General features: G+C 43.3%; 1 protein-coding gene across 9 annotated transcripts in view; it reads left to right on the top strand.

Moving 5' to 3' along the window:
* Positions 1-7,605, top strand: part of LOC135482702 (transient receptor potential cation channel subfamily M member 3-like) — a 134,290-nt gene extending 126,685 nt beyond the window's left edge. For 8 of the 9 annotated variants that reach the window (XM_064762989.1, XM_064762987.1, XM_064762986.1 and 5 more), the window contains one exon: positions 112-7,604. In XM_064762989.1, coding sequence (XP_064619059.1) covers positions 112-1,480 — 1,369 coding nt within the window. In that variant the 3' untranslated portion in view covers positions 1,481-7,604. Of the gene's footprint in view, positions 1-111 lie in introns of all 9 variants that reach the window. The other variant, XM_064762982.1, reaches the window with a different exon arrangement.
* Positions 7,606-14,376: the final 6,771 nt, after the last annotated feature.

The raw sequence follows: 14,376 nt of genomic DNA, 5'->3' as shown, positions 1-14,376 counted from the left end.
TCGGATTTGAAGGGCAAGTGTTTTGTTCAGTTTGTTGTTGTAATCTGGCTAATCCTACAAAGTGAATATCCATTGTCATTCATTAACTGTGATTGTTGTGTCTGATTTCAGAGTCGAGAGCATGTCCATGAGAATAGATGATATGAACTCACGAGGAAACACGTTGAAACTATCCCTCCAGACGGTTGACTATCGGCTCGCCAAGCTGGAGGATATACTTCTCCAGACGGCCGAGTCCCTACAGAACATTCATCAGTTCATGGCTGACCAATTGGCACCGGAGGGCTCCTCGACAGGATTCTCCCGTGCGAGTAGCGAGGAGGCTGGCGACCCATGTGCTAATACTGGTAGTCCAATGTCAGATATCGAGGATCTGTCTCCTCATGCGGGAGAGCTGAGGTCACAAGCTTCACCCAGTATCATACATTCCAAAAAACCACTGCGGGAGAGCCGCTTGAGGCCGTTCACAGATTATCGAAAAATTCCCTATCTGCGGCCACCGTTCAACCGCAGTATGACTGTTCCTACTGTCCCGGAGGATTTCACTGCGAAATATATGCTCAATGATCGAGTTACGAGTTACGTCGGTTATCCGCTCGGCCCCCGACGTCAGCCACAGAATACTAAGGCTTCGTTGTTCTTCAGGCGGAAGGCTAAAGCAATCGGAAAGCTGAAGGACCAGGTCACTGACGATCGGAAGGCCATAGATCATCAAAAGGTACAGCACACGGTCATGTCAGTTTCTCAGCCACATCATGAAGATTTCGCGATACAGACGCCGTCGATAGATCAGGGCGGCGCCGAGATTTCATTAGATAAAGAGTCCGCCAGTGTGCAACCAGATGACGAGGAAGATGACGCCAAGAAATCCGACAGCCACATTCCAAAGACGCCACGATCGAGGTCGTTCAAACCGCCGCTGGAGAGGGTCCCGTGTGAGGAGAAACGTACATCCGTCGCCGCACCACCGCGTATATCGGAAGTCGAAGCCATAGACAGCATCGCGTCTCATCTGTTTACCCCCATTGCGCCTATTCTCACCCTGCGCGGGACCGAGTACACGAGCATTACGGATGAGATCGAGACGAATTGTTTGGCAACGCAAGGGACGCCGCCAGGCAGTCCGACAACTCCACGGCCGCCCAGGTTCGTCACGGAGGACATCGACATGCTGGATCATGAGATTAATCGGCGGCTGAGTATCGACGAAGAGCGCGACGTTGTGCGGAATGAGCGCTTCCGGCTGCAACACGCGGAGGAGACGGAGCACCAACAGATGGAGCACGTCATCCGGAATCGCATGCGGCAGATCTCGATGACTGAGAGTGACAGCATGAGCGATCTCGCGAAAATTGTCATGAGTGAACTGGAGAGCGACGTCTCCCCGAATGAGGTCTGTGATATTACCGCGGACATTGAGAATGGCGTCGATGTCAACTCGCGGCCCTTGTTCTCAATTGAAGACTCGACGTCGTGCTGATGTTAAGGGCATTAGGCAATACTCTGTATTTTCTGTGCATAATTCAAAAATGTTGGAACCATGGTATGACATGCTGGGGAACTATTTTCATTGCCATTGTCTGAAACTGGTAAATATCCCTCTTGTTCATTTTTTGGACTAAGCCGGTGCCTGGAGCTTGTGTCTTGGCAGATGCACTTATCACATGATTTAGACACTCATAGGCCCTTTTCAGAGAGGGACAACGTCTGTGTTTAGACCTCCCTGGCCTGATGACACCTAAGATTATCATGAAATGATTTGTCAAGAATTGATAACGACCATTCTTTATTATTTCTGGATCTTATGTTGATTTCAAGACAGCTTGTGTCAGAGGTTATCCCGGTGCTTGATCAAATCTTATTTTCTGTGCCATAAAATATCTTTAAAAGAAGGGAGTACAGCTAATTAGCCCTGGTTGATGAGCTTATTATGTCATTACAAAAATGCATTACAAAATTGCATGTTCTCGTCCACACTCTATTCCGCTCAATAACTCAATGACTGCTCTCGTCTGGCAGATTTGCAATTTTTGTTGCATAATCACAATGACTTTCCTCCACTTTTCCCTAAATAAAAATGAGAATTTGAATTACTGAATGCAATAGTTAGGAGCATTCATTCACTTTGGTGTTTTGTTGCACCATGTGAGCACAGTGTCCCTTGGACATTTAATTTTTTCATCAGTGACAGTTATGTTAAAGTACTTAGTAGGTATATTGATTCTTATATCACGGGAGGGGTTTCTGTCTTGGTACATTTTTATGTAAGGGCACCCCATAATCATCATATGATTAAGAAAGGACTGCTATTTTAGAGATTCATACTGGGACGTACTTGCTCTGATGACCTGTACTGTTATTTTGTTTGACCATGTACAGTAAGGCCTCCCTAGCGGACACCGAAGGCAACCCTCTCTATAGGGACACCGATTTTTGTCCCAAATTGGTTGTTCCTAAGTTTATCTCTGTAATCGGGACACTATCTATCTAGGAGAGCATTTGTCAGTCCCAGGGGTGTCTTAATAGAGAGGTACATGTACTATATTACTCAAGGGAATATAGATCAATCTACTGGTATTGATGAATAATTTCTGGTGTGATATGAGTCTTCAGGTTAGTTCAGTTCAGTTATACAGCATATTCATTCCTATTTGGAATTTTGTCGAGATGCGAGGCCACTTCTTGTTACACTTCTGCCCACTGTGTGGGATCTTTTACTTGCCCTATCATAGACAGACACTCAGGTACAAGGGTCTTGCAAGCTGTACTTTTAGCTCACAAGCTAATGGAAAAAATCAAAAGGTCATAAAGTAACACTTAAAAGGTATAATCCCGAGTGATTGTGATCTGGGCTTCATGTCACCATAGCGGAGACCATGGCAACTCAAGCTCAACTTGTTACTCTGTAAATTGTAAACCTTGTTATTCTGTAAATTGTAAATTGTAAATTGTAAGCAGTACAGTTTTTTTAAACTATTTGCATGACAGTTTTATAAACTAAGTCTGCTTAATTAACAAACTTTCAACAAAACTCATGACGAATACTAGTCAAGAAATTCTTTACTCTCGACGCTTGGTTTTCCTAAGATTTGAACGTTTTGATAGGGAATCTTGGAAAAACTATGCCATAAGCGTTGTCTGTTATCCTTTAGCTTGCTGGCGGTAATGTAATCTTAAAGGGACAACATAGGCAGTAGCTAGGTAGGCAAGATAAAGTTACATCAAGTCGCCAATAGGGGTCTCTCATATCTCACAGTACGTCGAAATGATGCGCTCTTGTATGAGGAATATATTTAGTGCTGAATCTTGACATGACCCAGTACCATTACTGTGTATATTAGTCACCTGAAGATGGCCAAATTAGCCCCCCTGCACCTGCCTATAGTCCCCCTTTAAGTCATGCATTGGGTGACTAGACGAATATGTGAATATTGATGAGTTCTCACACATTCTAGAGGTGTATTCCCGATGAAATGTACATGTATATTTTCTTCATATTGTTTGTGTAAATTATAAATACACTATAAATGTACATGACTGTATTTTATTTTTATTTTCTCAACTCTGTGTTAGTTTTGTAAATATTGTTGATATTCGAACAATGTATGATGAATTATGAATTTCTAAAAGGATTGTAAACACCTTGACTACAGATTTAGATGTTGATTTGATTTTAACAGACAATTGAAAATAGTCGAATACAGGGCTACCTACTTGTACACTTTGGGTGTGAACAATCCAGTTGGTGATGGTCAGTTGTAAAACCCTCTGCTCTGGTGACCAGTATTCAAGAGAAAAGGTGACTTGAAGTGGACCAAGTTGCCCAAGTAAGGCCCAAGGACAGTAAGAATCATAACTGGCTTAGCTTTTATGATTTGTCTGATAAAATCATCTCTCATTTGTTTCTTGAGGCTCGTGTAAATCGACCTTTTTAATCCTTCATACTGATTGTGTGTGCAACGGACTTAAAATGCTGCATCAGAAATTCTGAGTCAAACGTCATACTTGTCCAAGTATATGGAACGATTCTTTTTTTGGGTGGGAAAGATATCTTTTTGAAAAAATATCGAGTCCATCCTGATTAAAGGCCTACTCCGCTCATCCAAAATTGAAAAATTGAAGTTGAATTTGAAACTTTCCAGTTGTGTGAATACGTTCTTGATATAAATTTCAACAATGCTGTTGTGTACGCTGATGTGCAAATATGGTACATGCCAAGTTTCAGCTAATTTGCATGCATAGTTACTGCAATATGGCAATGTTTATTACGTGAGCCAAAAAATATGCAATGAACATGAACGGTGTACATTGTAGGCCAGGCCTTTAATGTACAAGAAAAGAAATTGCAGAGTTTATTCTGTTAATTACGCTGCGACTATTTTTGAAATTATTGCATCCAAACAGCTCTTCTTAGTTTTCTCGCATTTATATTTTTTACAAATGCATTTAATATCTTTTGACTGTATTTTCCTGTGCTGGGCTACATTACAAATATGCATTTCCAATTGTTTTTTATGATGACAAATATTAGTAGACAACAATTCTATTCTAAAACACCTTGGTTACAATGTTACATTTTTATGATGGATTTTACATTAGCCTCGTTTTGACCACAGAGTTTTCGGTGACACTAGATAACCTCTTTGGTTGGTATATAAAGTTTTGAAAGCAGATTCTCAATGGATTATGCCTGAAATTTATCACATTTGAGGTGTTGTAGAAAAGAAATTTTGATACCTCACTGTTGGTTTTGGTGGTCCAACCAAACACGACTCAGGTGGATCTGTCATTTTGTCCGAAACCTTGGCTATCGCTCTGGTATTGGCCTACATCTCAGTGCCAACACTGTTGGGTTTTGTGACACAACCAACCAATACCACCAGTTTGGTATCCTTTGATAAACAAAAATCAAAAATTGGTCCTGACAGAGTTGTTTCTAAACATTATCCAGGTTACTCTGATTAAAATGGACCACCTGTTAGGTATCCTTTGATAAACAAAAATCAAAAATTGGTCCCGACAGAGTTGTTTCTAAACATTTTTCAGGTTACTCTGATGAAATGGACTTTACCAAGTTAATTATTTTCAATTTTTTTAGTCAAATGTAAATAGTTATTTATGCACTATGTTTTATTGAATGTATTAAACCTTGGCAAAATTATAGATTTCAAGTATAAAACTGGCTGCTAGCTCATATGATACAATGTGGCTATTTCTTGGTGACTGCAAAACAAACTTCGCAGGTTGTTTTTACACAAGTTTTGGTTGGACAAGAGCAGCTATGCAAAATGCGACTTCACTGTTTTCATTTGAAGAAAGTATGTGGATCGAGTGGTGATCAAAATGAAAGCTGGTGGCGATGCCTAGTTGGGGGAAGACAGCACTAAAAGCTTTGTCATCCTAAGAACATTTTTCAAGCAAATTGTCCAGAAATTATTGACAACCATGCACAGTTTTATTTGACTTTGTGATAGAATCGCTCACCACCCATGCCAACTTTATCGAATTTTTTCATTTGAGGTAGTGAAAATTATTCACAAATACTTCTGCGCACTTCAAGATGTATTAATCATGTGTTATTAATGAATTATTGAACCGTGCATCGAAAGATTTGAAAGAAAAAGAATTTTACCATTTAAGCCACATGCATTTTGGGTACAAGGTGTGCATGAAGTTGTTTGTTGTAATTTAGTTGCAAAATGTCAAGTACGAAATTTCCAAGATACACATGCGCTACCAAAATTCACGGAAAAATAGCTGAAGAGAATCTCACTTCAGTCACGTTACTTCAGCCACGTCCTGACTCTCATGTGTTTGCGTCACCACCAGCTTAGGTGAGTGATGTAGCGATCTCAAAACATTGTGGGTCAAGATGCTACAGCCACAGTGTAAATGATCTTCAGGTCATAGATAATATTTTTAGCTCAGCTGACTAAGTCAGCCGAGCTTGTCAAATAAGTTGTTCAGTGGCGTCCGTCTGTCCATCCATCCATCCATCCATCCGTCCGTTAAACCCATGGTGCACATTTTGTAACCGTAAGACCTAGAGACTTCAATTTTGCATTTCTGGATACTTCTGGTCAAACTCTACTTTCAAAACAAAATTTGTCGCCATTCGACCTACTTCCTGCGAGCGAGAGTGCATGAAGGAAACTGGCCTATATCGGCCTAGGAGCAGCAGAATGAGTCGAAATATGCTCTAATATTAAGATAAAATTCTTTAAAATCTATTTTATTGAGAAAAAGTTCAAAATTTTAACAGGAGAGGGCGCTACCTGCCTTTTAATTATTTCTGCCGATTCAAATTCCCGCCCGATGACGTCAGCCATCAATGAAGTCTCCTATTTGCCAGTTCTCAAAACATGGCAGCAACACAACAAAAGCAGTAACTCCAGGAATAAATTACTGTTCACTTCAGCTTCGTAATCGATTGTACCCCCACTTTATTGTGTTTTGTGTGGTGTTCCTATTCAATCAACGATGTAAGGCCTTATTATGTTGGTTTTAATTGAGAAGGTGCATTATAAGCGGCGTACGAAATACCGAAGCGGAGACAAAATGGCGGCATGTTGTTTACGTCATGTGCAATAATCTTGGAGCTCAATGACACTCAAGTACCCAATTTTCTGCATAAAAAGTAGTCTGGGAGGCGATATTATCACCAGTTTGTTTCAGTGGTAGTCATAAGGTCTTCAGGGACTACTTTCAGAAATTAGTTCTTGAAAATTTGGCCACATTTCTGTGAAAACGATATCGGAAGTGCATGCTCTGTTCGCGATGACATCGCCGATGTATTTTGAAGTGGAGAATTCCCACAGTAGGCCTATGTGCAGTGAATCGGCATGATTCTGTTCGCCTATTAAATTTTAGTTCTAAGATTCTTTCATGAGTAAAAAGGAGACATTCTCAGCAATACAATAATGTCACTCCCATAAAAATTGATTGGAAATTGAGGGAACTACGGCATTCTGTTCGGCAACTGGCAGCGCTGAAAAAATACATTGCATACTGTACAATACCAAATGGCACATTTTAAAAAGCGCTCATTGGACAACGTAGGGAATCACCAGAAATGACGTCATCGCTGGTCTAAATAGAAAACTACGGTGGCGCAGTAGAGCACAAGAAAAGGTTTAGCATTAACTTTGTCATGCAAGCTTCAGCAACAAAACGATTTCTCATGAATGATTTATTTGATCATCATCAGCTTGTTTCCCCTGATAGATAAAAAAATGATTTACAATTTCCATCAAAGTTTTCTATTTTGTGTATAGTCACATGTTATTTAACTGGCAAGGAGCCAAGCAGTTTTTAATATTCGCGGGAAAATACTTCGTACTTGTAAACGAGGCTATGACAATGAGTATCCTCATTAGCTCACCTCTTAGCAGAGGTGAGCTTATCCCATACCGTGGCGTCCGTCGTCCGTCGTCGTCGTCGTCGTCGTCGTCGTCGTCGTCCGTCGTCCGTTAGCAGGGCACGTTTCGTAACTGTTAGAGCTATTGAGTTGAAACTTGGTACACATGTACCCTTATGTAATGACACCTTGGAGACCAAGTTTCAGTCCGATTCGTTTCATGGTTTGGCCACCAGGGGGCCAAACGTTAAAAGTGAAAATATGCAATATCTCCCTCAATAGTAGTCGGGAAATTTTGAAAAAAATATGGTAGGTACTTCTAGCAAAGGTGCATCATATATCCTCCGGGTTTTTGATTTGACCTCCTTTTCAAGGTCACAGAGGTCAAATGATGTAAATTGGCCGTTAGGATGTAACAATGGCACGTTTCTAAACTGCAATGACTATTGATACCAAATTTGGTACACATTTACCCCTTAGTCAGGTGATCTCAGGGACCGAAGTTTGGTCCAATATGATTCACCACTTGACCACCAGGGGGCAAAATCCAAAAACCTTAAAAATGTGATTATTCCTTAACTTCTTGCCCGATTGCCACCAATTTGATATCATGGGTACATCTAACCACCATACAGTATATGTCACACAGGTTTTTAATTTGACCTTCTTGTCAAGGTCACAGAGGTCAAATGGCGTAAATTCGCCGTCAGGCCGTAACTATGGCACGTTTCTTAACTGCAATGACTATTGATCACAAATTAAGTACACATGTACCCCTTGGTCAGGTGATCTCAGGTACCGAAGTTTGGTGCGATCTGATTTGCCGATTGGCCTCCAGGGAGGGGGCCAAATCCTAAATTCTTCAAAATGCCATTATTCCTATTATTAATGACTTGCCCGATTGGCACCAATTTTATATCATAGGTACATCTAATTCTAACAACCATTCAATGTGTCACCCGGGTCTTCTTTGATTTGACCTACTTTTCAAGGTCACAGAGGTCGAATGTACTGTAAATTGGCCATTTTGGGGAAATTGTAATTGCTTGGACCTACATCAAACTTAACACTACATGACACAATACCATGCTCTTTATCCATCTTTCCTACAGCATGAGGTGAGCACAATGGCCCTGGCCATTTCATTCATAGCATAAACTTCATGTTTCGGTAAATATTTTCATACGATGATTTCACCCGAATTATGGTCAGGATTGAGGAATGAACAGTGGCATAATTATGTCAACCAAAAACATTGGTACCGTAGTGAACGCAAAAGGATATCAAATACCATGGAGCATGCCATTTTCATGCATAATGAACTAAACACCGGGAAGATATTAATGATATTAACTCAGCTGAGCGCCAGGCCCTTGGGCCTCTTGTTATGAGTTTTGCACACAATGCAAATATTTGCTCAGGTTGTGTTAATAGAAGAGAACCACAAATCTGTAACAGCAATTTTCAATGGTCTGTGGTGGTGAGATTACAGCCATTTACTCTTTTCCTGCCGTACCCGGTATTTACCGGGTCCGTACTCTGTATTTACCGGGTCCGTACTCGGTATTTACCGGGTCCGTACTCGGTGTGTGCTATTAGCCTGCAGTAATCCGTGATGCTAAATTGTGACTCGTCCTAGCAAAACCAGGCGCTTATCGCACGGAAGGTGAGCCTAAATGACACCAGGAGATAACGGAAGAAATTGATGTACTCTGATTTCACAAAAGGTAGACTGTAGTGAAATGAACAACCAGTCCGTCTCAACCTGCCAAGCTCAGAGCGACATGCGCCTGGTTTTGCTGTGACGGGTCACTATTTTCCCTAAGGTCTATCGGTCACCACAGTCCCTTTAAGTTTTTGGTTGGTTACACCCGAAAAAACAAGATGGCAGCACTGCACTCGATTCAGTGAAGACCTCGTCCTTAAGATTCAGTAATGCTAGCTATTTTATATTCAAACATTTCCTGAGCCAGGTTGGGATCAGCCAGGGCGCCTGGTCGATACCGGATGCGGGCCAGGGGTACAGTACACTGGCTAAACCCTGTGATAGTGAAAGAGTTAATCATTGACAAATAAACAAATCTATGTCGCAAGTGGAGGTCTATATTCAAGGATTTCGAAAAGCAAGAACTGTGGAGATTTTCGGTCTAATATCCAATGATTGAGTCCTGAAACGGATTGTCTATTGATGGTGAAATCAGAAGGACATTTTCACTAAAATTTGAGCCGTAGAAATAAGGGATTTATGGTGTGTGAACGCATATTCTGTTAAGTTTATATGGTCCTTCTTCCCATGTTATCATATATAATGCATGCCCCTCTGTAAATTATGCCTCTTTCCATCTCACTTTCTTTTTATTCAGTGTAAAGAACTTATAAATATGTATACTATGTACATGTGTGTACCACCAAGGGGGATTGCATAATATGAAATAAACATTGATCATTATCAAGAAGTTTTAAATTTTTTGTAAGCCTGTCCTTCTAAATCTCACCTACCCCCACCTACCACCACCCACCCCCACCTACCCCCACCCTAATAATCCATGCACTAGGATATTGTCCTTGGACGAGATTGTGAAGGATGTGACCATCTGGGTTGGTCTTGTGCCAAAACATAAGTAGACTTAGCTCCATCCTTCCATCCATTCGTGGACAAATTGGGCATTTTGTAACCGTAAGACCTAGGCACTTCAAATCTGGCCGTCAGGTAGAACAGCCCAAGCTGCTGACAGAAAAAAAGTTAAATCTAAAGGGTTGTTAGATACAGTCACAGCCGGATCGAATTAGACCATGCACAACCACCATCTTGCCAACGCGATCGGAAAGATTAAACAACCACAATTAGACGCAATGGGCTTTGCACCTCCACTCTCTTGCCAATAAGTGAAAGAGATGTGATAACCTCAGCACGATGGCGGTGAGGGGGACGAGACCGGGGACTACTGGAACAGACACAATAAGACCTGAAACATCCACTGTCTAGCCAAAACAGGGGAGAGATGAGAGAGTCGCAACAAGACCTCATTGCAAACACGATGAGGACGAGACAGGTACAACCAGCCCAGTCGAAATTGGGCCTAGAATCTCCACCCCCTTTCGAAGACAAGGAGAAAGGTAAGACAGTCAGTAGGAGGAGACCAAATTAGGCCTGGTATGTCGGCCAACGCCAACACATTGAGAACAAGATACAGCCAGAACCGAACGAATCTGGTCGAACACTTCCACCGCCGTGAGAAAGACCAGACCGAAATTGTTCCTGCAAATCATCTTGAAATACGGTCAGAAAGAGGATACAGTCACAACCAGACTGAATTCGACCATGTACCTCCACCGTCTTGCCAACAGGATTCGAAAGACTGTCACTAAAAGACCGGAATCGGATTTGCATCCCGCTGTCTTGCCGACACAGTGAAGGAAATTAGGTAGCTCACTCCAGGACGAATCGGGACTGACAGTTCGAACGTCTTGCCAACATGGCGGGTGAGAAAAAATGGTCACAAACAGACCGACTTGCAAACACTGTGAAGGAGATGAGACAGTCATTACCAGTCCAAATTTGGCTTGGCACCTCCACCGTCTTCAACAAGGTGAGAGAGACAAGACAGTCACATCTAGACAGAATCGGGCCTGGCACCCAGCATACTTCACCCGTCTTGGCATTACGGTAAGATAGATGAGACAACCACAACCAGATCTAATCGGGTCTGGTACCTGTACACTTCAGTCGTATTGCCAACACGGTGAAATAGATGAGACAGTCACAACCAGACCAAATCGGCCCTGGTACCTCCAACGTCTAACCAAAACAGGGAGAGGAATGTGACAGACAACCAGACCGACTCTGGCTTGGTACATCAACCGTCTTCTGAAAAATGTGAGGAGTATGGAAGTTAACAGCCCATGGATGGGATAAAACACAAAATATGATTGCACATTTTTCAGCCAGACCAAATTGGGCCCGGTACGTCGTCCACCGTCCTTACCAACACTGTGAGAAAGATGTGATAGCCCAAACCGAACGAATCTGGTCTGGTACTTCCACCGTCCTTCAAACGTGGCGAGAGGGCTACTCAGTCGCAACCAGGCCGAATTCGACCTGGGATCTCCACGCCAATTCGTTGGGTGTGATGCGACAGCCCAAACCAGAACAAATTTGGCCTTGTCACTAGCTCCACTGTCTTGCTGACACAGTGAGAGAGATGGGGTAGCCAACACCAGTTCTAACCAGGCCTGCTGTTTCCAACGTCTTGCTGACATGGCGAGTGCGACATCACAGCCATAACCACACCGTCTTGCAAACACAGGCAGGGTACAAGACAGTCAGACCGCGAAAGGCTCCTCCCCGATCCACGATCATGGAGGTTCCTGCTCCGACTCCGTCTAGTAGTTACTGTCTCATCCCTTTCTCAGTGTTGGAAAGGCGGTGTATAGTGCTTGGCTTGATTCGGTTTGTCTTTTCATTCTCATCGTAGCCACGACGGTCTGGTTGTGACTGTCCCACCTCTCTCTCACCGTGTTTGCAATACAATCTGGTTTCAATTATTACATCTTTCTTACCATGCCTGCAAGATGGTCTGGTCGTGACTTGCTCCCTCTCTCCTTGTGCTGGCAATACAGTGCAGGTATCTAGCCTAATTAGGTCTTGTTGTGGCTTTCTCCTCTCTCTGACCGTGTTGGCCAGACAATTGAAGTTTACCTGTGCCGACAGGTCCGATCCTGTCTGGTTGTGACTGTCTTCTCTCTCCTTCTTAAAGACGTTGAAGGTGCCAAGCCAAATTTTGTGTGGTCCGATTTTCCCGGTCTCGTTACCCTTATTACAATACAGACCGGTCATGACTGTCTCATCTCCCTCACAGTATTTGCGAGACGGTCTGTTTGTGACCTTTTTCTCACCCACCATATTGGCAAGACGTTTGAACTAGCAGTCCCAAGTCGTTCTGGAGTTAGCTATCTCATCTCTTTCACCGTTTTGACAAGACAGCGGAGGTGCAAATATCATTTCCGTCTAGTTGAGACTGTCTCATTTTTGCAGTCTTCTTGGCAAGACGGAGAATTCAGTCTGGTTGTGACTGTATCATCTTTCTCACCGTATTCCAAGACGGTTTGGCAATACCCATTTCGGCAGGTTGCCGTGACTGTCTTATCTCTCTCACGTATTTCAAGACCATTTACAAGAACAATTTCGGTCTGGTCTTTCTCACGGTTTTGGAAGGGCAGTGGAGGTGTCAGACCAGATTGGTTCGGTCCTGGCTGCATGTTATATCGTTCTCATCGTGTTGGCAGGACGGTGGCCGACCTACCAGGCCAATTTTGTCCCCGCGATATGATAGTCGTATCTCTCTCCTTGTCTTGGCAAGGCGGTGGAGGTGCCAAGCAAACTTTCGACTGGTCCAGTTGTACCAGTGTCACCCCCTCACCGTGGTTGCAATACAGTCTTGTTAAAATTGTCTCATCGCTCTTCCTGTGTTGTCACGACGATGGATGTTCCAGGCCAAACATTTTTGGTTCGGTTGTCCCTGTATCGTTCCCCTCATGGCAATACAGTTTAGTTGTGACTGTCACATCTGTCGCACAATGTTGGCAACACGATGAAGGTACCGGGTGGGAATCGATCTGCTTGTGCCCGCCTTGTCCCGCTCATCGAACTAGCGAGACAATGGCGGTATCAGGGTAAAGTCTGTCGCATCCCTCTTGGTTCTGGCTGCAACATCGTTCTCACCGTGATGGCAAGACGGTGCCTGACATACCTGGCCGAATTTAGTCTCCTCGTTTTGGCGGTCCTATCTCTCTCCCGTTTCAGCAAGACGGTGGAGGTGCCAGGCTCAATTCGACTGGTCTAGTTGTACCTGTCTCACCCCCTCACCGTGGTTGCAATACAGTCTGGTTGTGACTCTCTCATTTCTCTCTGTGTTGGCAAGACGGTGGAAGTTCCAGGCCAAATTTTGTCTCGTCTGGTTGTCTCTGTATCGTTCCCACATTGCTGTTCAGTTTGGTTGTGACTGTCACATCTGTTGTACCATGTTGGCACATCTGTTGTACCATGTTGGCAACACACTGAAAGGTACCAAGTAGGAATCGATCTGGTTGTGCCTGCCTTGTCCTGCTCATCAAGTTTGAGAGACAATGGCGGTGTCAAGACAAGATTGGCCTCGTTAAGACTGTCTCATCCCTCTCAGTTCTGTTGTCATATCGTTCTCGCCGTGATGGCATTTAGTCTCCTCGTTATGACAATCTCCATGTCTTGGCAGAAGGGTGGAGGCGACAAGGCCTATTTCAGTTTCAGGTCCAAGTGCACTTGTCTCACCCCCCCCCCCCTGACCATGGTTTCAATACAGTCTTGTTGTGACTCTGTATTTGGAAGATGAACTCGTTACTCTAATGACAATACAGTCTGAGTGGGAGTGTCACATCTCTCTTGGGAAGGATGTAACAATCTGGTTGAGGTTGGTCTTGACCCAAGACATAAGCAGGCTTTGTCCTCGGTCAAGATTGGGAAGGGGGATACACCAATTTTGGTGGCATTGGTCATTTAGCAAGACACGAGCAGCAGTGGCAACTACGACTTTGTACTTGATCAAGATTGGGAAGAATGTGACGATCTTGTCAGGGTTGGTCTTAGTATCAAGACATCAGAAGGCTTTGTCCTCGGTCAAAATTTGGAAGAGGGATGTCACAATCTGGATGGGATTGGTCGTTTACAAAGACATAGGCAACAGTGACTCCAGGTCTTTGTACTTGGTCTGGAATGGGAAGGATATGACAATTTTGTTGGGGTTGGTCTTATCTCAAGATATTAGCAGAATTTCTCCTCGGTAAAGATTGGGAAGAGGGATGTGACAGTCTTGATGGAGTTGGGTCGTTTACCAAGACGTGAGCAGCAGGAATAACGATGACTTTGTCCTTGGTCAAGATTGGAAGCAGCAGGAGTGAAGATGACTATGTCCTTGGTCAACATTGGGAAGGATGTGACAAGACAGGTTTGTCCACTGAAACAACATTTGGAGAGGTGCTTTTCT

This window comes from Lineus longissimus, chromosome 2, assembly GCF_910592395.1.
Source record: "Lineus longissimus chromosome 2, tnLinLong1.2, whole genome shotgun sequence".
Lineage (NCBI taxonomy): Eukaryota > Metazoa > Nemertea > Pilidiophora > Heteronemertea > Lineidae > Lineus > Lineus longissimus.
This window is presented reverse-complemented; position numbering and strand designations above follow the sequence as displayed.